This window comes from Alternaria burnsii (genome assembly GCF_013036055.1).
Source record: "Alternaria burnsii strain CBS107.38 chromosome Unknown 730, whole genome shotgun sequence".
Classification (NCBI taxonomy): domain Eukaryota; kingdom Fungi; phylum Ascomycota; class Dothideomycetes; order Pleosporales; family Pleosporaceae; genus Alternaria; species Alternaria burnsii.
This window is the reverse complement of record NW_024066110.1, coordinates 988,017-1,009,904: the sequence shown is the minus strand read 5'-3', so window position 1 is coordinate 1,009,904 and position 21,888 is coordinate 988,017. Positions and strand designations below refer to the sequence as shown.

The window sequence follows — 21,888 nt, the reverse complement described above, 5'->3', positions numbered from 1 at the left end:
TGCAGTGACTTGGACAAATGTGCTCGTTTCTGAGAGAAGAAGACCAAAAATTCCAAGGTCAAACTCCGCCTATACAAACCCTAGAACGAACCATGAAATTATACACTGTCATCTTATATGTAGAGTCGCCAGGCACATTACTACGTATACCTTCAGGATACATTCCAGTGATCCCAAGTACATCCAATCAGAAGCGAGCTCCTTCGCAGACAGCATGCGATAACTTGCAACGACGTACATTGTAACACGGATACAAATGAGTCTGAGCGTGATTCTATCGATCCCTGCTAAATTGGTTCATTGAGCCTGAAAATCTGCCCAACTATTGGGTCTTTGCATAGCCGCCGAATGTTGAATTCTGTCGATTCGTTCACCGGCCCTTCTGCGTCTCCCTCCCAAGCAGCGCGAAAGGCGGTTTCGCCAATCCAGCTTCGACACTCCTCTCTACCTCATCTCTCAGTCCCTCTATTTTTCTCTCCTCATCATCCCTCTGCCCCTTCTTCTGCTCTTCACTCTTCCAGACAAAGTTACCCGCGCCACCTCTCCCGCTTCTGGCGACAGGCATTTCCTGACCCTCAGGATGCCAAGGTGTGCTGATCTGTGGCTTCGATGACGTAGGGATTGCGGTTGCGTCAACAGCCTGTGTGAAGGTACCTTCTTTCTGAAGCTCAGTGGGCTGATACCAGTTGCCAGCACCGCCGCGACCCATGTGTGCGTAGTCTTGAGAGGAATTTGAAGGTTGCACTGGGGTCGAAGAGTGGATAGGTTGTGCATCGGTAGTGGAACGGTTGGCTTCAACGTCCTGTATAGACTGTTAGCTTTTTTGAAAGTCTATACGGTTGACAATGCAAGAGATGCATTAACTCGCCTCAACTGCCTTCTTGCTTTGCTCCTGCGCCGCGTAGTAATTACCTGCACCACCGCGCCCGTACGCCATCGCAATATAGTGCTCACCAAGATGACTCAGGTTTGCTGTTGGATATATTGCTATGTGTCGCAAAGACGCACAGGAGCTGTCCGTATGTCACAAGAGGAATGAATAATGTTCACAAGATAACGACGAGGAGGCTGAGCGTAATTACATTGTACGCGGCTCCGAGTGGGTCGTCTGAACTCATATCAATCCGAGCCCGACGTTCTGGACTGATAGCAACGTGGGGAAAGGCTTGTCTAAACGACGATCAACGAGACTCAATGTGGGGTCTGAATTGGTCATAAGCTTGGCAAACCGATAACGCGGGTTGCCAAGCAGGTTCCGCAGTTAACAAATACGGGTGCAAACCAGGTAAGAGGGACTTCTCTACATGTCTCAAGCACGGGCAGTTATTGCCACGTGTAATGCGTAGAGCATCGAGTTGAAAAGCTGAAGAGCTAAAAAATCGTAATATTCGCACATTGTGACTAACAAGTGTGAAGCTAAACATGCTACAGGAAGGCCTAGTCCCTGGTAGTGGCCATAAAACAAACAGAAGGAAGACATCGCTATCTCGATAAAACAACCATTGACCGTCAGCCCGGATAATGCCCCCAGATTTGGCGAACGCCTGAACACCATCCCACCGAGCTAAACTCCACGAAACCTCACGAACCCACAAACAGCACGGGCACTACTCTCGACCCTCTTGTACAGCACGCAATACTGGGTAAAGGTTGTGCGCATCATCATCGCTCATGCGGCGCTCATGCACGTGCTTGACGTCTTCCTCATCGTCAGAGAAGTCGTGAGAATCCAGCCTGTCCTTGAGGTATGCCCTAAGTCTTTCAATAACCCGGATGTTCTCAACCCACGATTGCTGAGACGAGTCACCTTGCTCTGTGGGGGTTGACGAAGCAACGCTTGGGGAGCGAAGAGCAGGGTCAACCTTAGGCGAGTGAATAGCCAGCTGATTAACGTCGTGGTGGAGACTGTTTTGCTCGGAATCCCGGCGGTCTTTGGGCGAAGCACCATCGCTCGAAGTATCCATGTCATTCTCTGATCGATCTGGGGCAGCCTTCTGCAGAAGGTTCCCAGAGAATCGTCGACGGCCATCAGTATCAAACGCAGGTGCAAGCCCAGATGATGGAGCCGCAGCTGACATATCCGACATGGCGCTGACAGATGGAAGAGTAGGGTACATGCTACCAATTGAAGTCCTTGACGTGGGTGATACACCGTTGTTTGAGGAGTGTTGCGCGCCAGGGGAATGCTGAGATCCGTACGATAGCACGCTCGATGCAGGAGTCAGAGCTGGGGTCTCGGCACTGGTTGACCCAATAGCAGTAGCGTGAGATGACTGGGAGTGGCTAGAGGAGAGGCCAGGCGGTGAGTTACTGGAGCGGTAGCCAGCGCCAGTGTGAACGTAATGGCTAGGATGAGCCACCCCAGCGGCTGCAGCGTGGTTGGGGTTCTCATAGACGGTGCTTTGCAATTGCTCCAAGAATTGGTCGATGTTTAGAAGATCGCTCTTGGTCCTCAGATTAGGAAGCGGCAAGGAGTAGGGGTGGTGCATGGGCGGGTGCTGCGCTTGAGCAACCATTGAGCCTCCGTGGCCATACTCAGACATACCGGCGCCCTGGTAGCCGCCTCCGCCACCTCCAAGTACTGGAAGCTGCACACCCTGGAGACCCATGAGTCGTTGACCGACATCATAGTAGGTGGTAGGGTCGATTGCACGACGCTTGGCGTCTCCGAAGAACTCGTTTAGCGCATCGTATGCAGCACGCTTCCTGATCTCGTAGTCGTTGTTGAGCTGTTGAGATTGATTGACAGCATAGTAGACTGGACCGTAAGCAGAGTTTTGGGGTGGGCCTCCATAGAAACCAGCTGGAGCACCACCTGGGTGTTGCTGGCCGTAACCTCCGTTGGGGCCAAGGGCACTATCGGGATACTGGTATCCACTTGCTGTAGCGGCAAGTGCCTGCAAGTCAGCGACCACTGCAGTAGTCTGTTAGATATTGAAAGAGAGTGAAGGGCAGACGTGAGAGCCGATGTTGAGATCGATCAAGTCTTGTGAGGAGTACTTACGTTTGCCGTTCTGGCCCGGGTAGCCTTGGGCGCCATGGGGACCGCCTCGGTTGGGCTCTGGAGAACGGAGCAATACGGAATCGTCGGCGTGCGTCTTTACGTGCTTCTTGAGATCCTGAGGGCGCTTGAACGCCTTACCGCAGAAATCGCACTTGTGCGGCTTCAACGGGACGTGTACGCGAATGTGAGAAGTGATGTGATCGCGTTTGACCGTGGTGGTGCGGCAGTTGCCCCACTGGCAGGTCAAATTCAGGTTGTTGGTGCTCTTGCGACCAACATGGCGCTCACAAACGTGATCCTGCAATCGAGTCAGTGAACTGGAACGACAAAGCGACAAGATCGAACGCGCCGCGGCGCGATATGCAGTCGCTAGAAATACTTGGCGGTCAACTTACATATAGCTGCTCGGCAGAGGGCAGGCGGTCACCACAGTTTTGCCATTGACAAACAAGCTGGTCGCCTGAGCCACCAGCAACTGAGGCGGGCGTTGGGGCATTCTGCTGGATGGGAGTGCCTTGGGGTTGTTGTTGAGGAGTTGTGGCCGCTGCGGGCACTGTACTCTGGACTTCGCTCATCGTCTTGGCGAAGTCGAATGTTAGTTGCCAATGATGATGAAGGTTGGTGGTGTGCGAAAGAGTCAGAACAGCTCAACGTGATGACAGATATCGCAAAGTTAAGCCGCGGGGTGGAAAGAGCAGCCTGGGGTCGTGGAGCAAAGTCAGAGGAGAAAACGCCCAGAGGTTTTCGCGGGCAGTTGGCAGCTTTTACCAGCGGAACGGAGCGGGCGAAGATTCGCCCAGAGAAAGAGAAACTGGCGCGGTCGAAGAACGAGGCACAGCCCTGCTAAGCCGAGCTTGGAAAGGTCCGGGGATGGTGGGCAAAGCCTCAATGTGATTCGGCCTTGTCATCCCAGCTGCCCCACTCTCTTACTCACTGGCGCCTTGGCCCTCATCTTGGCCAGACGCGATTGCTTCGCCGACATCCGTCAGTCGCAGATGACCACATGCGAACCACAATCAAGTAACCGCTCCATGTTTTCGCGGGGCACCCGGTGCGCGTATCGAGGGGCGCTACGGACGAAGAGGGTCATGGGCGTTGTTGTGTGCGGTGGGTGGATGGGATACGTTGCCACACCCTCGACCCCTCACATTGAAGCGACACAACCGAAACAGCAATCAAAATGCGGAACTCTTGGTGCCCTTGGCTCACCAGCAACAGCGGGAAGTATTGGCATCCAATCTGCTCCAGTTTTGCTGCGTTCCCACACTCTTGTCACGCCATCGCATCGTCGCCACTGGGCAGCTGTGGCTCGCGGGCTGGTTATGCTACAGAGTACATACCTTGGAACAAAGAGACATCGAGCTGCGCATCGCATGGCCTCTTAATTTCCCGTCTCGGACTAATGGCTCGTCGCATTCGCATTTTGCGCCAGTGGAACATCGATGCTTGTCCAGCATCCCTTATCCTGGCGAGTACTTTAATGGTACTCCAGGAAATGTATGCGCTGTTAACACCAGTCAACATGCTCTCGACGCTTGAGAGATGGTTCAATCACAATGTTTTTTACTATCGCGATTACGCTGCGCCCGTACAAGGATGGGTTCTGTCACGATCGACCTTAGTCTTACAACTCCTCAAGTATTTGGTACACACCTAGGACGCTCAGCCCCTCGATAAGATCCTACGAACAGCTCGGGGTTTCGGAATCTCAAACGATCGCCAACTTTGAGCGGGATGTCCACGCATCCACGTTTCCACTCTTGGCTTTTCGCCAAGTGCCCAGCAATGTAGGCCAAGAATTGAGCGATTATTACATTGAGGCTATGCACGCTTACGAGGCAGGAGATATGGCCGTACGGAACAATGTCATTTGCCGCAAGTATAGCCTTGCAAATGGTAAGTTGTACGGGTTCCTGACGGCCAACTATATCAGCGTTGCGCTATTTACTCTCTACTAGAGGCCCGACAGATTTCTTTTTCAGACGTAGCTAAAGTTCGATCTCCATACTTCAGGGGCAGCGAGAGCTACCGCCCGAACGTGGGTATGGCTTGGATCATGTCTCAGCACCCCAAAATCGGCACTTCTTGTGTCCAACATCGCTGCATTCGACAAGCAAAGCGCACTCTGAACCAAAGCATAAGTGTCACAATTCCATGATGAATTTCTAGCAAAGAAGCTGTTTCCCCACGTACCAAATCATCTTCAGGGACACATCTGCGACGGGCCTTGTTCGTTTCTAATGAATCAGGGTACCTGATCATGGACACATCTCGACCTCAAATGACTTAGTTTCGATCTCTCTGCTATATCTGCCGAGCAAAAGACGCGTGTACATACAATACATGCAACCAGCCACCTGTAGCACCCACTCGGGCAGCCAACGTGCAAGCGCAGTGGACGAACAAACGAGCCACAACACCGCCACATATACCTCCTATCTGCACCATGACGGACGCCCTGCCACTACTCCGTCGTCCAAGATCAGCGGAGGGGCTTGGAAGATTGGGGCAGGTCTTAGTGCCCATCATGCTCTGTTCCTGTCTGCCGATGCATCCGCTTCCTCGTCCCGCACGAACACCAAGAGTACGGCAGAGCGGAATTCTTGATTTTGAGCCGCCAAGCAACAACATGTACTTTCTCCGCAGAACATCCTCACATCAACTCTTTATTAACCAACGCGTTGCGAAACCCGTCGTGGGGTTTTGAGCGCCGTCTTGCTGTCAGCATAAAGCTGAATAACATCCGCATAGGGGCGGCCCTTGGTCGAAACACATGATCATCTACTAGGTCCTGCCAGAGATCGATGCCCAAACGGCTGGTTAGGATCAGCTCAAACTCTGCAGATTTAAGCTTTGTCGCATATGTATGGCTGGCGGCGTCATCGTGCAAATACGTGATGCTCCTCATCGTCCAGTCTAGAACTGAAAACATACCATCGACACTTTAGAAAGTATGACATGCAAAACCTCCCTGGAAGCACACTGACCGAGACTCTATGTGGCATGCGTCACCCCGCTGGCGTTGCCCAAACACAAGCATCCTAGATAACACGCAGAATAAGATTCGCAACGGAGGCTCAAATACGTCCACAGCTTTTCATTGCTATAACAAAACGTCATCGATAGCGACATACCCACCAACACACAACCTTCCAGGCCTAGATCTTGGCCCGTTTCCTGTCCCCCAATCTCAGTCTACCCTCTCTTCTCACCCGCCTTTCTCAACACATCAGCAACAGCATAATATGCTGGTTTTCTCTGCAGGTTCTGATTCCAGAGACAGGCATTGCCCTCCCCTACAAAGGTCTCAGGCACCCAGCTAACAGTGTCCCAAAAGTCCCAAACTGTGACTCCAACGCAACTTTCCTCATCCGCACATGCGCGGACCGAGTCAGCGTAGATGGTAGCCTGGGCAGCTGTCTTGTTTGCATTGTCTGGCAGTGTCATTCGAACATCAAGTTCAGTCAACGCTGTTTCCAGACCCAGGTTAGAAAAGAGCTGCTGCGAAGCACGAATATCAGTATACAACGGTGCTCTGCCCACTGTAAAATGCGCTTGTAGCCCCACACCATCAATGGGCACACTGACGCCTTGGTACTCTCTGATCATACGTGCAACAGCCAAACTCTTGTTGTTCACTCTCTCAATTCCGTAGTCATTATAGTATAGTTTGGTGCCTGGACTTGCATATTGTCTTGCTAGACGAAATGCATGTTCAATGTATTCTGGACCGATGGTATCCAACCAGATTGTCTTTCGCAGTGTGCCGTCGTCGTTAAAAGCTTCGTTTACTACGTCCCATGCGTAACAATCGTTCCAGTAATACTCTGCGACGTTTTTGATGTGGTTTTCTAGGACCGTAAGCAGACTGGCTTTGGTCCAGGTACCTGTTGTGAGCCAGGTGGGGAGTTGATTGTGCCAGAGAAATGTGTGACAGCGGCGGATCTGATCGGCCTCTTTGCTGGCGTCGACGATTTGGTCCCCCAAAGTGTAGTTGAAAAAGTCGCGTTGCGGCTCTGTATATACCCATTTCTGACCGTTGGAGGCGGTTACTTGGTTGAACTCGGAGCGCTCGAAGGCTATGGAAGTGTATTCATCGTTGTCGAGGACTACGTTGTCAACAGCCGTGCCAAAGTACTTGAGCCCAGCTTTCTTTGCGAGATCGCCGAGACCTGGAGCCGAGTTCAGGTGAGAGACGAAGCTGGAGCGTGGATGTATGGGGGCAGGTGTTGGAGAGGCAAGTACAAGCGGGAAGACAGAGCAAATGATAGAAAGCTTCATTCTGAAATTCTTGAGGTAACTGAGGGAAGGAAGAAATATCAGACATGGCACTTGTTGTACGATGTCAAATTCCTATCAACCCTGTTCGCCAATTATCCGCCACCGGAAGTACAGTGTAACCCAATATACAGTCCGGTCCTACAAAGGTATGATAAAACATAGTCTCTCTGTCGTTGGTGACGGTGAAAGTGTCGGTAAAATGCTTAGTATCTACTGTTGTTGTAATAACCAACCCCGATTTGAAGAATGTGGCGTAAGGCCTCGAGATCAAACCCGTACTGCAATATGATATAATTTAGAGCTAGGTTTACCGTGAGCTCTGAAGGACATGCATAATATGAATCCCGTGCAACAATATGTAAAGCTTTATAATGTTCATCTGGAAACACGACGATTGCAGAGAGAGGTGTTTACATGCTATCAAATCGGGTATCCTAACACAGCAGCCTGAGCTCGAATACCTTAGCCAACAAACGCTAATTGGTGGGACCACAGAGTAGTACTCTCGAGTCTCTTGTTTCAGGCAGCTGCTTTTTTCCAGACCAAGGCACATATCGTGGTCGTTCACTAACAGCTTCGACGTTGCAAGGTATGCGGCAGGACGGAAATAGGCTAAATCGAGGTTCATCAGTTACGGCTACCACCCCCCTTGAAGCTGGGCTGTGCTCAGCACTCCTCTTGTTGAGGAGTTTGGATTGCTCTATCCCTTCTATCGTCGTATCTATCATGCTCCGCTCCAGTGACACCTTCATTGTAATTTTTCAATACCGTTGAAGACACCAGCTTCTTCCAGCTCTTGGATAGAAACCTTGGGCATTGGACTGACTGCATCTGCACACTTGAGCGCACTTTCGATACTGCCCCAGAATGCATCAAGGTTAACGCTTCTAGGTATGCGACAGCCACCTTCACCGATTGGAAGCTTGGTGACCTTTGTTCTACCAAGCTCACCAACTTTCAACTTGTCCGACGAATGAAGGCCTTCGGTGACTACATCAACTTGGAAGCGTTCGCCGCCTCTGTCGTCGAATATTTCGGGATTATAAGCAGCTGCGACAGCGAGCGGATCATGTAACGGTGGCCCTTCGGTTATAGAGAAAACCTCAGCGTATGTCCCAGCGAAAAAAGACATGATTTGAGTGAACAAGGCCCGCACAGCCGAAGGTGTGTGGTCACTCTTCGAGCCTGGCGAGTTCCATGTCGCATCTCCGTATAGCTGTGTCTGGCGAACTTTCTTCGTACCGAGAACTTGATGCGTCAGATCAAGAGGTACAAGTGTCGTCTTGAGCTTCAGAACAGGGTGCGAGAAGATGAAGTGAGATGCTTCAGGATCACACTAGACATGTCAGCGTTCCCCCGTGTTTTGGAGCAATCGGTTTTCTTACGTAGATCTGTTGGAGTAGGTCAGCCTTGTCTATTGGCGCCAGATATGAGGATTGTAGCATACGTTGAACTCAGCATATGGCGTCCAGTTGCCAAATCTTTCGCCCTCTCCCTCAACCGTACCCATTGGCGCATCCGTAAAACCTCCACCCACCGCACCACCCATTATACTGAGACCTTTGAGATGAGCCGCTAGATGGGTGTACTTCTGAAATAGCATGCCGATGTTGGTCAATGTGCCCGTGGAGACCAACCAAGCGGTGTTTGGTGGTGTAGCCATGAGCGCTCGGTGCATGGCTTCGAGGTGGTCGACGTCGGTCGCTGCTGGTTCGACGGGACTCGGTAGCAAGGTGACACCATCCAAGCCGGACTCGCCTGCGACAATTAGCACATAACCATCAGTTGTTCGGCGAGGCGCCTGTACCATGGATGTCGGCAGCATGTACAGCATCGCGTACGAGAGGCTTCGAAGCGCCAGTATAGACCTTCACACGGCGCTTTCCAACTGCCTCCAAGATTGCCCTTGTGTTGTACGTGGTCTGCTCGAGCGCAGCATTGCCGTGGACAGTGCTTACGCCGAGCAGCTCGACTTTTGGATCGTGCGCGCAGAGCAGGAGGGCATAGGCATCCTGGAGTCACGATGAGCAGCGTGTCGGGAAGAGCTTATCTGAGACTCACATCATGCCCGGTATCCTTGCTTGGTCAGCATTGCACATGGAGAAGGCACAAGCAAATACACACGCAGTCGAGCCAAATTGGAGTCTTGGAAGAAGGAGCGCTCATAGTATATTATATCGCCCCGGGAACCGTGTTTATTCTGCGTGCAGCTTCGACTGCAGATACGTACCACATGCACCGTATGCACATGCAGGGTCGTAAGCGGGATGCTTGGTGGGGTCCACGGGGCGCCGCACCCCTACTGGCTGGAGAACCAGGACCGCGGGTCTCTATCGACATCCGTTCTATTCATGCTCGGCTCTCACCCAAAGGCCTCAGAAGACACCACTGGCCTGCTCCGAAACATAGCGGTGAGAGGAAGAAGGAGCTCGCTCATTTTGGTGCTTTGAGCAAATTTCGATTGGCTGGGTTCTCCGGCACCGTCAGCCCTGCATCCAAGTCCGAGCCTAGGTCATGCTAGACACGGATTCGTGACAAGCACACGTACACAACGCTACTGCTCCACATCGCTGTCCTACACCTGGCTTCGTTCCTTTCAGTCGCGACGCGCCGGTTGTTAGGCGTACACTTCGAGGCCGCAAGCCATCTCTGTTGGTTCTTCAGTCGAGGACCTATCCGCCGTAAAGCCGGGCTGATCCAGGAGCTGTTCACATGTGCGATACGCAACGTTGGTTGCATTGAGCGAACCTCGAGATGGATCTCCTTCGGCGTCACAAGGGACACCATGAGGTGAAGACAGATCGATACTGGGCACTTGGGTATTACTTTGAAAGCCTGAATGACGAGCAGAAACATCAACGCCGGGAGTATCTGGAGTGGTATGGGTTTATCGCACAGTGGTCGGTCTTGGTAATATTTGCGCTTTTCCAGATTGGCTTTGCCTTGTCTTGGGTGATGAGGACTGGTTTGAGGTATGATCAGCCCAAATCGCCATCGTTCACCAAACGGCCAAAGGATAGATTAGGATGGCTGCGAAGTATCCAGAGTGGCTGTAACAGGGTGGCATGGTGGATGAAAAAGGATGTGGTTGGAGGGTGGGGTTGGGGTACAAGAGGAGAATGGATTGGTGCAAGTATCTGGACCGTATGGCTGGGGTACCTTTGCATTGCTCATACCGGCAATGGTATGGATTCTGAATATTTGCCCTTCGTGACTTAGACTGACCGTACACAGACTATCTCCATCTCACAAAACGTTTCGGACAAGTTGGCGCATCACAGTTACCAATCCATTACCTACTTGCGGTGCGAGCGCCCTACAGCCCCGTACAGTATTTGACGCGACTCTCCCATGAGCAAATCAAAGCCTCGCATCAGATACTGGGACGTATCACATTCTTACTTTTCCTACTACATACAGCCCTCTATCTGAACTTCTTCGTTCTTTCCGGTTTCCTGGCAAAGCGCATCAAAGACTGGGATGTCATCTGGGGCCTTGTCAGCATCATTCTCTTCTCCACTATCTCGACGACCGCCCTGGGATTCGTACGAAGAAAGAACTACCGGGTGTTCTACATCTCGCACATCGCCATTGCCAACTTCATCGTTGTGCCTCTGTACCTACACGTATCGCATATCCGCATATACGTGTACGAAGTCCTCGCGATAGAAGCATTTCATGTCATTTCTCGGGCTTTGCGTTTGAACATGTACCAAGGCACCCTCAGACTTCTTCCTGGCACCAATCTTGTCCAGATCCGCATCCCGTTACCAGCAGAGAGTACTGCGCTTGTTTGGAAGCCTGGGCAGCATGTGTATCTTAGCAGGCCGCATATCAGGGAGAAGACTCCCACATGGTACGACCAATGGCTTATGACAAACAAGACGAATCCTTTCACCGTTGCTTCTCTCCCATCGAAGGACAAGGAACTGCTCCTTATCGCGAGAACGCTTAACGGCAACACAAAGTATCTGGGAGAGCTAGCGCGCTCTTTGTCGCAAGGAGGAGGGAATGTGCCAATGCTACCTACAGCTGGTGGCGATATTCCCATCTTGCCATTTTCCCTCGAAGGACCATATGGGGCGTCAAGTCGCCTACCGGATTTTTCAGACTTTGACAAGGTACTTTTGGTTGCAGGGGGCGTTGGTGCAACGTTCATCGTACCCATCTATCGGAGCATTATCGAATTACACGACCCTGCGCCTGCAGGTACGCAGATACGATGCATTTGGGCGGTTCAGAAGCTGGCCGAAACACAGTGGGCATTCCCTGCGAGTTCCGCATCGGATGACGAACACGGAGACGACGCAGCAGCCGACACGAATGAGACTGGATTGTTACATGGCCCGCGCAACGTGGAAGTTTATGTTACACGACCTTCAGGGCCGAGGTCACGAGCCGATGTGAGCGCGGCCGGTGTTTTCGCTATCGATCCGGACAGCGACGTGGGGGAAGGGATCGAAATGCAGGAGAATGAGCAGCTGTTGGACATGGAAGAGCAAATGGAGAAGTCGCAAAAGGGGATGCTTGTCAAGAGCGGGAGGCCGGATCTTAGCAACGTGGTAGATGAGGTGTTTAGCAAGGGTATGAGAACGGCAGTAATCTGCTGCGGACCGAAGAGGCTGACAGACGATCTGAAGAGAAACGTTGAAGTGTGGGTGAAGAAAGGGCACGACGTATTTTGGTACGACGAAACGTTTGGCTGGTGATAATGAATTGAAGTTCGTAGTCGGTGTGTTATTGAGATGGTGAACAGCGTTATACTTGCCGCCAACCCGGCAATCGGGTACTCGCAGTGGGTCACATAGATCATGCATGCTCCCGAAACCCTGGGCCTCCCATTTGGTACTGCGAAGGTGAAGACGTGGACATTGCATGGAGGCTTTGGAACTTTGAGGCTACACGATGGACCAAACTTTAAACTACTGACGGCCTCTAGACTCGCTCGATCATCGCAACGCCGGGCTGTGGGCCGTTGCCGGAGGCCATCTTGTCAGGAACGGGAAAGGCGTAGGGAGACGGAAGCTTGTCCAGACAGTTGTGCACTGAGCAGTCTGTGTGCATAACACAGAAACAATCAAACTTGGTTCATGGGTGCCTGCGATGTTTACCCGGCGTGTGTCGTTTTTGGTGCTCGTCAGCGATGGGAAGGGGGATGGTCAAACAGTAAAAGGAAGCGCGTGTCTGGAACTGCGAACCATGTGCCCAAGTAGTATTTGCTTTTTGCACATAGCTGTCGCAAAGCCGTTCAGGTTTAAGGAGTTGGACCCATAAAGTCCCCATTCCCCTTTGGTCGCGGCGCAGATTAGACGAGGCCCGAGCAGACTGCAGCCAAGCGCGAATCACCATCTTCCCCGGCAATCAGAGCAACGCTCCCAAATCCTCTTCTCCAAGGGCTCCTTCATCCCGTCGCGACTCTCTCACGAATCATTGCGGCTGCTGGACCCATTGTGTGCGGCCGTGTCTCGGATCGCCGACTTCTGCTTGTCTTTCGTTGTAGTAATTCTCCTTCTCTTTCCTTCTGATAGCACGCGCCGGTACCAGTTGACCACACCCTTCACCAAGCAGGGAAGTTGCTTGCACGCGCATGCAAACCACCCCTCACAACTTCTGGCCTGCGTCCCCACACCTACGTCTTGCCTCCTTCTCGCCCATGGCATTGTTTTTATAGCTGCAGTGCTCCATAATAGGGAGGTTTCCACCGTGAGGCTACTTGTACACGACAGCCTGCCAGCGGCCGTAGTCTGCCCGGCATCGCCCCTTCCTTTTCCGCCCTCGAAACCCTACATTGCGCCGTCCAGCCGACGTCGACGGGTCTCGCGTTCCCAAACCAACTTTTCCTACCGCCTCGTAGTCTCGGGCGGCACGTCATCGGACAGACCCCCAGCCACCTCGCAGCTCCTTCCATGGCGACTTTCGCGGCATCCCGCCAAACCCCAGCTTCGATCCAGCAACTGACGCCCCCTAGCAGTTCCCACGGCGCAGGAGGGTCGTGGGACTTTGCTGTGCCTGTCAACGATTCGGTACGTACCAAGTTCAGTCCCTGTGAAGCTGCGTCATATGGGTCCGGCTCGACTTTGCCTTTGCACTAAGTGCACTACTGCGCCTGTCCCCATGGCGCATCTGACCGCCAACTGCACCCACTCACATCCTGATTAACAAACTCGCCTGCAATCGTGTCAAGCTACGAGTGATAGTGTGCTGACAACCATCCTAGAGGCAATCATATGAACAGGAGCCCTACATGTCTGAATACGGTGCTTCTGCCCACGGTTCTCGCCAACCCCTCACATCGCAAGCCAACGGTTTCGTCAAGCCTGTACGCTCGCCCACGTGGGACTCGCAAGATCTCAGCCAGGCTCCCGACCGCATGAATGAACTGCACAAGAAGAAGAGTGGAGACATGATTGCGAACAATATCGACCAGGATAGCGTGTTGGAGTACTACAAGAGCCACACCAACAACAAGAAAGGTCCCGTCGCCGTCAAGGGAAAGCCCAAGAAGAAGACGACAAAGTCTGGTGCAACAGAACCCGAGTATGACGAGAATCACTGGATACACCGAGACAAGCTCAAGGAGATTGAAACACGAGAACTCGAAGAGGCAGGATTCAGGGTTGGCCGGTCGAGCAGATCCAACAGCCGCTCGCAAAGCGCCACACGACGTGCGCGAGACCGCACAAACTCCGCATCGACCGAACGGACACAGAACGGCGAAGAGCGAACCGAGCCCCGAAAGCGCATATCCACAATACCAGCTGAGGATGAGGAGCCGATAGAGGGCTACCATGCTTGGAGCCCAACATTCCCGGCTGACGGCACGACTGAATTTCAACCAAGTTCTCAGCGAACGAATCACACTGTAAGGCCTAGTACGTCTCGCATTCCCTTGCCCAAGACTAGCGGTATACCTGTACCTGCTTCAATGGCAGAGCGTGACGCGCCACTGCCGAGATCTAGAGCAGGGAGTGGAAACTGGAACGGTGATGCCATCGCTACCATGGGTGCACGAGTGCGAAGTGGCAGTGTAGGCAGCCAAGCGTTGCTCGATGATGCAGACGATGGTCGACAAAGGACTCCACCGTATGGTAGTGGCCATAGGCGCAATACTTCCACCGGAAGCTGGAGTCCGCCAAAGTCACCCCAAAAATCCCCTATGAAGGCCAAAACGCCCGGCAAGCCGAGCACTACCTCTGGACCACGTAAAGCTAGTGCTCAGACGAAGCCTAGGTCTCGCGTGACCTCTAACAACTCCCCTCCGAACCGTCCGCGTACCAGCGGTGGGTCTACTACAACAAGGCCCACTACAAGCAACCGACCAGAAGGTGAGGCTCCGTGGATAGCTTCCATGTACAAGCCCGACCCACGGTTGCCTCCGGATCAACAGATCATCCCTACGCATGCCAAACGTATGCAGCAAGAGCAATGGGAAAACGAGGGGAGGGTCGGCTCCATGTACGACAAAGACTTCAGACTGTTGAACGATGACGACATGGCGGACAAGCGACTGTCGCAGCTCGCCAATCTTGATCCCATCGCTATAGAGAAGGCGCGGGAAGCTGAGACCTGGCCCCTTCCCAGTCCCGTGAAGCCAGACTCACCTGCATCGCTTGAACGAGTTGACACCAACACTGCCAAGTCTCCAGTCAACGAACAAGGTGCCTACAGTCTGACTCCGAAGATAACCCAAGGCCACGAGCGTGCTCCTTCACCAAAGCTGGCCCCTCCCATCGCGCCCGCAGAGCCAAAGCCTGCAGTGACTCGCATGCCCGAACCGAAGGAGGAGGTCAAGGAGAAAAAGGGCTGCTGCTGCATCGTCATGTAGCTTTCATTATTCCATATACCCATTTCCGTTCCTTACTCATACCAACTGCGTTCAAAGACAGGTTTCCTTCACTGTACGGCGTTCCTGGCGCACAGCCTTTTGGCTGGGTGGCTTTTTTCCTCTCTATATTCTTCTCGTTGCAAATCTGGGCTGATAGCGTTTAGCGATCATTCTAGTGTTATCACTTGCTACTTTTCTCGACCCTCCGTACAGTTTGTGCGTTTGGCGTTTGTATTCTTTCATCTGACTTGGGATTATTTACATCCATGAGTATATCTGATCGGGCGGACCGCCAATATTTCCTTAGTTTATCGTATACAGAGATAGGACGCTCATGTCCGAGGCTAGCAATGGCTTGAGAGTAGGAGGATGAGATATGTTTGGAGAAGACATGGCTACGGCAGGTCCAAGCAGCAGCGGTGAAGCTGCGTCGGTAGAATGTGCAGACATACAATGATAACAGTCGTTAAATACTTTCACTTTATCTGATAGCCCGACATGATCTCGTCCGTTAATTAACGAACATGGTTATCTGTACCTAGACTGCCTGCGTGTAGAAACATGTGTCTTGTGGCTCGTATTACACACGCAGATATTTTTTTTTATGATAACATTGTTTCAAGTTGCTGACAGCCAAGTATCTTGCTGTTGATGATGGTTCCTTAATCTCTGTGGGCTCATTGATTTTCATGATATTCGGCGCCCTACTAGAGCTGTTATACACGGTGAAAGCCTATCCTAATGGTACTCGTATAGTTTCGTCTTGATAGACCTCTGAGGTGACCAGCGATAGAGTAAGCATAACCATTAATTTCCGCTTATTCAATATAACCTCTACTGCATGTGCAAGAAGAGTGAGTTTTGCGTGTCGGGAGCGAAGGAAAACATGAAATGCGCTAACCACTTACCAATCGGGACTAGGGCTTCCCACACGGTCGAAATTGAGCTCGGCGAATTCCACAACTTTTTGAGCTTTCTCTTTATCATACACCACCAACTCTTCGAGGAACACCCGACAGATAGAAATCACCAATCATGGTATGTTGCTCTTTGTTTCTGCTCCGGTTTGAGCTGCATCTTCTCTGGCAAAAGGGAACGATGTAGCGCTCAGCACTGCTACCCCGCCCTTCGCACCTCAAGAACATCACTGACGACGCCACCAGTCGGACGGAGAAGACGATACCAAGTCCCAAGTCAGCGCGGCCGCCGAGGTCGAGGTCTCTGCCGATGCTTCCGGCGGTAAGGGCCAGATGAGCGTCCTCGAGGCTCTCAAGGGTGTCCTCAAGCTCTCCCTCATCCACGACGGACTTGCCCGTGGTCTGCGCGAGGCCTCCAAGGCCCTTGACCGTCGTGAGGCGCACATGTGCGTTCTCAACGAGGCCTGCGAGGAGGAGGCATACAAGAAGCTCGTCGTTGCTCTGTGCTCCGAGCACAAGATCCCCCTTATCAAGGTTCCTGATGGCAAGCAGCTCGGCGAGTGGGCCGGTCTCTGTACGTTGCACTCTGTGATAGACTCATAAAATTGAACAATGGCTAACAGATTAATAGGCCAGATCGACCGCGAAGGCAACCCCCGCAAGGTCGTCAACTGCTCTTGCGTCGTCGTCAAGGACTGGGGTGAGGAGTCCCAGGAGCGCAGCATCCTCCTCAACTACTTCCAGACCGAGCAGTAAACGTGCCTCACCCGCGAGCGCGATGCCCATCAACATACAAATTTTTCGCACAACCAACCCTCGGCTGCATCAGTTTAGTCGCACCTCGGCATGACACGGAGCTTGGGACGGATGGCAGGGCGAATTTAGGGTTATGATGTGATGGGTTGCATGGATTTAGACAGGTCTTTTGGACCATGATACCAAATGAGAAAGGACTGAACGAACGCCAACACATCTGAATTTTGTCCATGTAAATTTGTGATACTATCGCTGTGACGTTTACGATGTGTGGGTCAAATCGTAGGGGGAAATATATTTTCATCCCCTCCCCCATACTCTAATCGCTATGTACTTTGTTCTGCATGGTGTATGCATGGGAGCGAAAGTCATGTGGGACATGTCTTTGAACGTACATGGCGGCATGAAAGCCATACTCATTCTAGGCCTCTACGCAGTCTAGGTGACGCTCAGGCTGTTTCGGGATCCTTGAAGGTGGCGGGTACTGGCCGTCTTCTTTACGCTTTTCTCTGCCACAACATAAAGGTGAGTGGGAGACAGTTCAATCTCATCCCAATAACAATATTTTATATTCTTGACCTGCCCGACTTCCACTTGTTCCCTGTGCTATACGTATTGCTATCTGATAATGCTAATTCTTGCCAACATGCTATGCGAACGCTTCAAAAGTGCAGATGATGGATCTAAATTTCGACATGCAAACAAAACTCGGCACGTCTAGACATCGCGAACGGTGCGACGTGGAATCTCAGTCTCTACCATTTCTAACCCGCTCAGACTAGGGTACCTCTTGCTGAAGGTGTCAACGTCAAAGTCATCACCACCGTCGCGGCTGACGGGCGGAAGTAGCTTCTCTTTAGCTGTAGGGGCAGACTTGACAGGCGAACTTTGACCAGGACCTACTGAGCCCCCTGTTTGCAGATTTTTAGGCTTGGGGGCGCGTGGAGGCGGTCCAGAGGGGTTGCGAACATTGATTGTTGGCGGTGCTGAAGCGGAAGGCGCTGGTGGGGGCATATTCGGTCGGATCGAAGACGGTTTTGCGTAAGCAAGGTCTTGAGGCTGCTGCGAGGAGACATTCATGGGTTTGCGGGCAATGGCGGGTGGCTGTCGCGCACCGCTTTGGTCTTGTGGCCGCATGGGTAGAGGTTTTCCCGTATCAGTATACTTCCCGTAGCCCTCAGCCGTACGATTGGACGCTGCTGGCTTACTGCTTTCATCGAGCAAGTTCTTGACGCGGTTCTGAATCGATGAAGCCTTGGATGGGCCGGCTTTGGGCCCTCCCTGTCCCTGCGAGGCAACGCGTTGCTTGTACTCGGCAGCAGCAGCTTCAACACGGCGCTCTTCTTCAGCTAGTTGTCTCTTCTCGAGTTCTCTTCGAACCTCTGGTGGTAGATCCTGCGTTTCATCGATTTGGCTGCGATCGTCATCGCTCAAGCCACCTGTAGCTTCGGAGCCGGCGATAGGAGTCAGGCCACCCTTGGAATCCACGAACTGGTCGGTTGGCGTCATGGGTGGTTGATCGCGTTCATGTTCGGGCGTCTTGGTGGATTCAAAGCGACGGAAGGCATCGCCAAACCTTCCCTTGACGATGTTTGTGATGCTCCCGCGCTTGCCATGTTTGCCGTGAGAGCTACTCCGGCGATGCTTATGACCATGCTCTTCCTGTTCAATGGAGCGTAGGAAGTCGACACTCGACCTAACATTCTTTTCCTCTGGCTCGGAGTCATCGATTGCATTTGCGGTGACACGACGCTGTAATGATGGAGCATCAAAGTTACGACCAGGAGCCATCTCTCGATCACGGAGATAATCAAGGTTTGACTCTACGTGCATACTGGCTGGACGTGCATTTGAGTTTGCAGATCTCGATCGGTCGATTGCAGAACCCATTTCCATAGCCGATGGGCGTGAGCTTTCCAGAGAAGGTCTAGAAGAGGCAGGAGATTGAGGAATGTTGAGCTGGGACTTTGATCTCGACTCAAAAGAAGGGCGTGCTGGCAAAGCAAATTCGGGTCGCAACGATGGACTGCTCAGAGGACTTCTTGGTCGACTCTCCGACGCCTGTTGGCTCAGAGCACGGTTGTGGTGTGTTGAGAGAGGCACCTTCCAGATTGGCCGGCTGTTGACGTCTGGGAGTTTCGGCTGTGCGGAAACGGGAGATGCCCGCGGCGACGTTTGGACACCAGTAGACACCATACCGACCCGCTGTGGGATGGGCGATTGGATGTTTGTGCTAGCGTTTCGTGGACTATCTTTGGCTTCGTAAGGTTGTGGTTTTCTCAGAGAGGTGGTCCTGGAGACGCCCGCGGAAGACACTGCGGATGAGGGCTTTATGCCAGGTGCTGAATCAACCTTGGAGAGCGGAGGCGATGCAAAAGCTTCATCCGCAAGCGCATCTGTCACACGCTTAGTAAGTGCTGGGTCAGAAGTCGTTGGTGCTTCGCCGAATTCAAACTTCTGGCCTCGGTCATGCAACAAGGAGAATTCGTCCAGAGACGGGAAGCGTGAGGCTAGCTCGTCAGCAGCAGCGCGTCTGACCTGAACATCCTGGGAGTCGAGTGCAGCGAAAGGATCAGATGTCGTTCCTCTCATGGGCGATGGACTTGGCCTTGCTGCTGGAGGTGCCTGAACTGGACCAGTAGGTCGGCCTCTCCTCATGGGCGTAACGTCTGGTATCTGCTGAACCTGCACGGTAGGTGCAACTCTTTGTAGACCGACAACAGGAGGCGGCGAAGAGACCTGGGGCTCGGTAGGCGGAAGCTGCTGGTTCCGTCGCGCTTCTGACTGTGTTCTGCCAGAGTAGATCTGGCTAGTCTTAGCATAGGGCAGTAAAGCCAGAGTGTCAAACATACATCCTTGATAGGAATCGGCCGATGTCGCATCGAGCAGACCTCGGCGACCACCTGGTAGATGTTGGGTCTATGCTGTGGATTCTCTCTCAGCATCGAGCCTGCTTACAATCAGTCACTGTCCATGGTCTAGTTGGACTGCACGAACCTATGAGCTTCTTTATCCTGTCGGAGAACTGGGGGTAGGCTGGGTACTTGAATGAGGCGTTCAAGATGGCCATTTGTCCCACTTCTTCGAAAGGCGTCGTATAGTAGCATAACTTGTACAAGAGCACACCTAGCGCCCATATGTCGCTCTTCTCGTCTATTGGTTGTTTGCGATATACGTCGATCATTTCCGGACTGCGGTACTGTAGTGTGGTATGCCGTTGTACGTCGTCCTCGATCAATCTCCCTTCGGCGGCAGTTGTAGCGGCAGGTCTCGGGGGTGCAGTGGAACCAAAATCGCATAATTTGTATATCTTGTTGCCTGCCACGGTAGTGATCAAGACGTTCTCGACCTTGAGATCGCGATGGAGGAGCGGCGGCTTGAGGTAGTGCATGGTTGCAACGCCCTCGACGACATCGGAGAAGATGTGCAGAATCTCAGGCTCGGTCAACCTATGCTGGAGCCTGGTGTTCATGAAGTCAATCAAACCGCCGCCCGAGCAGAATTCCATGAGCAGAAAGACTTCATAGCCCCCAGTCTTGAGCTGTGAAGCATGCGAGTCCATGTATGTGACGATCTTGCTGTGGCCCTTGAGCTTCTTCATGGTCTCGACCTCGGTCCTCATGTTGGCGAGTGCATCTTTGTCTGCACAGGCTACCCGCTTCAGGACAGCCGTCTCGGGAGTTCCGTTGTCGGATTTGGGTACGCGGACGAGGTAGACATGCGCGAAACCGCCCTCGGACAGGTACTTGTCGATGGTGACACGGTGGTTGCCCACCTGGACCTTGGTGCCAGGCGCAAAGGTGCCTGGAGGGGCATTGGAGACGGCGATGGGCGCCGGAGCGCGGTATGCGGCTTGCTGGGCCATGGGATGGGCGGCCGAGGGCGCATAGCGAGCGGTGGACATTTGGGCGGTGAGGGAGTCTGCTGCGGTGCAGGACAACGACGAAGCTATATCTTGCGCATCGAACTGGCAAGAGGTTCGGCAGGGCTGCTTCTCGGACGCGAGAAAGGGGAGGGGGTGGTGAGGTTGAGCAAAGGTGGCATGCCTGGAGATGCTTGTGATCGTACAGTAGTAAACGGACCCTTGCAACTACGAGCGCATGGACGAAGCCACCCACGACAACGTCACAATGTATCTTTAGACCACTACGCCTCGCCCTCTCTCACGCCGCATGCAGACCTGCTTGTCTGCCTCTCGCCGCCTCTCACACGACTACTTCAGCCTCGCAGGCTCGAGCAGAGCCATAGTCCCGGCTTGTAGCGCCAAGCGGGAAGCACTTTATTCGGCAAAGTACCGTGCTTTCACTCCACGCGTCTTCATTGGGCAGAAACAACATGTCGAGATAATGGACAAAACATTTGTATTCTTCAAAGGACATGATATAGTTGGCGGCGCGGTACTAGTCTATTGCTTTTGCCCGGACTCTCGATGAGCCCTGGATAAGTCTTTGTTGCCACTGCACGACGTGGCCAGGAAGCGTCACCGGAAGGTAACCGTGAAGGAGTGCAGTCTGCTGCCAAAGACACACGGCCATGTTAACAGGATAGCACCACTGCTGCACCGACGCGACTTGGACGCGGCCATGTCATATGACCATGGTGGGGGAAGAATGCTCAGGCGTAGGCTACTCCAGAGCCCATGACGGCGTGGTAGTGTGAGGGTCGGGGCTGGAAGCAGCCGTGATGCCGACGAAAAACATGGTGTGAAGCATTTGCCCTGCAGTGGAAGCGCGTTGGAAGGCTGAACAGAGGGATCGTCGTCTGGAACAGGCAGACAAGGACGTCGTGTTTGGAGCAGCGGAGAGGGGAGTGCAGGGAAGGACCTTGGCGGGATGCGACGATGGGCAGCGACCCACCCATGACTGCCCAGACGACTTGGTTCCCTCTTTACCTTCAAAGACGCTCGTGTCGTGTCTTGTCGCCTCGCTTGTTCCTATTTAGGAGCGTGAAGAAACTTGACGCTTCTTTCATTGACCAGAAGGCTCCGCACTGTGTTTGTTGCATCTGCAGAGTGAGCGGGCTGCCCAGTACACCCGCCTACCGCCGCGTACACCATCACACCGATCGAACAGGTTAGACCGCCCTGTTCACACTCTCGCACACAC

The 21,888-nt window shown here is 52.9% G+C and overlaps 8 protein-coding genes across 8 annotated transcripts; 3 read left to right on the top strand and 5 right to left on the bottom strand.

Annotated features, from left to right (window-relative positions):
• Positions 1 to 370: 370 nt before the first annotated feature.
• On the bottom strand, positions 371 to 3,579 carry GT037_003754 (transcription factor; the record flags this gene model as incomplete). Its single annotated transcript, XM_038928801.1, has 4 exons — positions 371 to 802; positions 1,629 to 2,914; positions 3,005 to 3,302; positions 3,400 to 3,579. The coding sequence occupies 4 exons, from the start codon at positions 3,577 to 3,579 to the stop codon at positions 371 to 373; spliced, it is 2,196 nt and encodes a 731-aa protein (XP_038788508.1).
• Positions 3,580 to 6,199: 2,620 nt separating this feature from the next.
• GT037_003753 (glycoside hydrolase) lies at positions 6,200 to 7,285 on the bottom strand (the record flags this gene model as incomplete). The annotated part of the gene is made up of 1 exon (XM_038928800.1): positions 6,200 to 7,285. One exon carries the CDS (start codon positions 7,283 to 7,285, stop codon positions 6,200 to 6,202), a length of 1,086 nt encoding a protein of 361 aa, XP_038788507.1.
• A 748-nt stretch (positions 7,286 to 8,033) lies between these two features.
• On the bottom strand, positions 8,034 to 9,451 carry GT037_003752 (inosine-uridine preferring nucleoside hydrolase; the record flags this gene model as incomplete). Its single annotated transcript, XM_038928799.1, has 6 exons — positions 8,034 to 8,621; positions 8,671 to 8,676; positions 8,733 to 9,043; positions 9,093 to 9,297; positions 9,347 to 9,361; positions 9,410 to 9,451. 6 exons carry the CDS (start codon positions 9,449 to 9,451, stop codon positions 8,034 to 8,036), a joined length of 1,167 nt encoding a protein of 388 aa, XP_038788506.1.
• Positions 9,452 to 10,039: 588 nt separating this feature from the next.
• Positions 10,040 to 11,994, top strand: GT037_003751 (metalloreductase fre8; the record flags this gene model as incomplete). The annotated part of the gene is made up of 2 exons (XM_038928798.1): positions 10,040 to 10,469; positions 10,520 to 11,994. The coding sequence occupies 2 exons, from the start codon at positions 10,040 to 10,042 to the stop codon at positions 11,992 to 11,994; spliced, it is 1,905 nt and encodes a 634-aa protein (XP_038788505.1).
• A 1,197-nt stretch (positions 11,995 to 13,191) lies between these two features.
• GT037_003750 (40s ribosomal protein s12) lies at positions 13,192 to 15,110 on the top strand (the record flags this gene model as incomplete). Its single annotated transcript, XM_038928797.1, has 2 exons — positions 13,192 to 13,308; positions 13,503 to 15,110. 2 exons carry the CDS (start codon positions 13,192 to 13,194, stop codon positions 15,108 to 15,110), a joined length of 1,725 nt encoding a protein of 574 aa, XP_038788504.1.
• Positions 15,111 to 16,145: 1,035 nt separating this feature from the next.
• On the top strand, positions 16,146 to 16,783 carry GT037_003749 (40s ribosomal protein s12; the record flags this gene model as incomplete). Its single annotated transcript, XM_038928796.1, has 3 exons — positions 16,146 to 16,148; positions 16,274 to 16,601; positions 16,659 to 16,783. 3 exons carry the CDS (start codon positions 16,146 to 16,148, stop codon positions 16,781 to 16,783), a joined length of 456 nt encoding a protein of 151 aa, XP_038788503.1.
• A 717-nt stretch (positions 16,784 to 17,500) lies between these two features.
• Positions 17,501 to 20,687, bottom strand: GT037_003748 (ark1 prk1 family protein kinase ppk30; the record flags this gene model as incomplete). The annotated part of the gene is made up of 3 exons (XM_038928795.1): positions 17,501 to 19,588; positions 19,636 to 19,733; positions 19,781 to 20,687. 3 exons carry the CDS (start codon positions 20,685 to 20,687, stop codon positions 17,501 to 17,503), a joined length of 3,093 nt encoding a protein of 1,030 aa, XP_038788502.1.
• A 301-nt stretch (positions 20,688 to 20,988) lies between these two features.
• On the bottom strand, positions 20,989 to 21,162 carry GT037_003747 (uncharacterized protein; the record flags this gene model as incomplete). Its single annotated transcript, XM_038928794.1, has 1 exon — positions 20,989 to 21,162. One exon carries the CDS (start codon positions 21,160 to 21,162, stop codon positions 20,989 to 20,991), a length of 174 nt encoding a protein of 57 aa, XP_038788501.1.
• Positions 21,163 to 21,888: the final 726 nt, after the last annotated feature.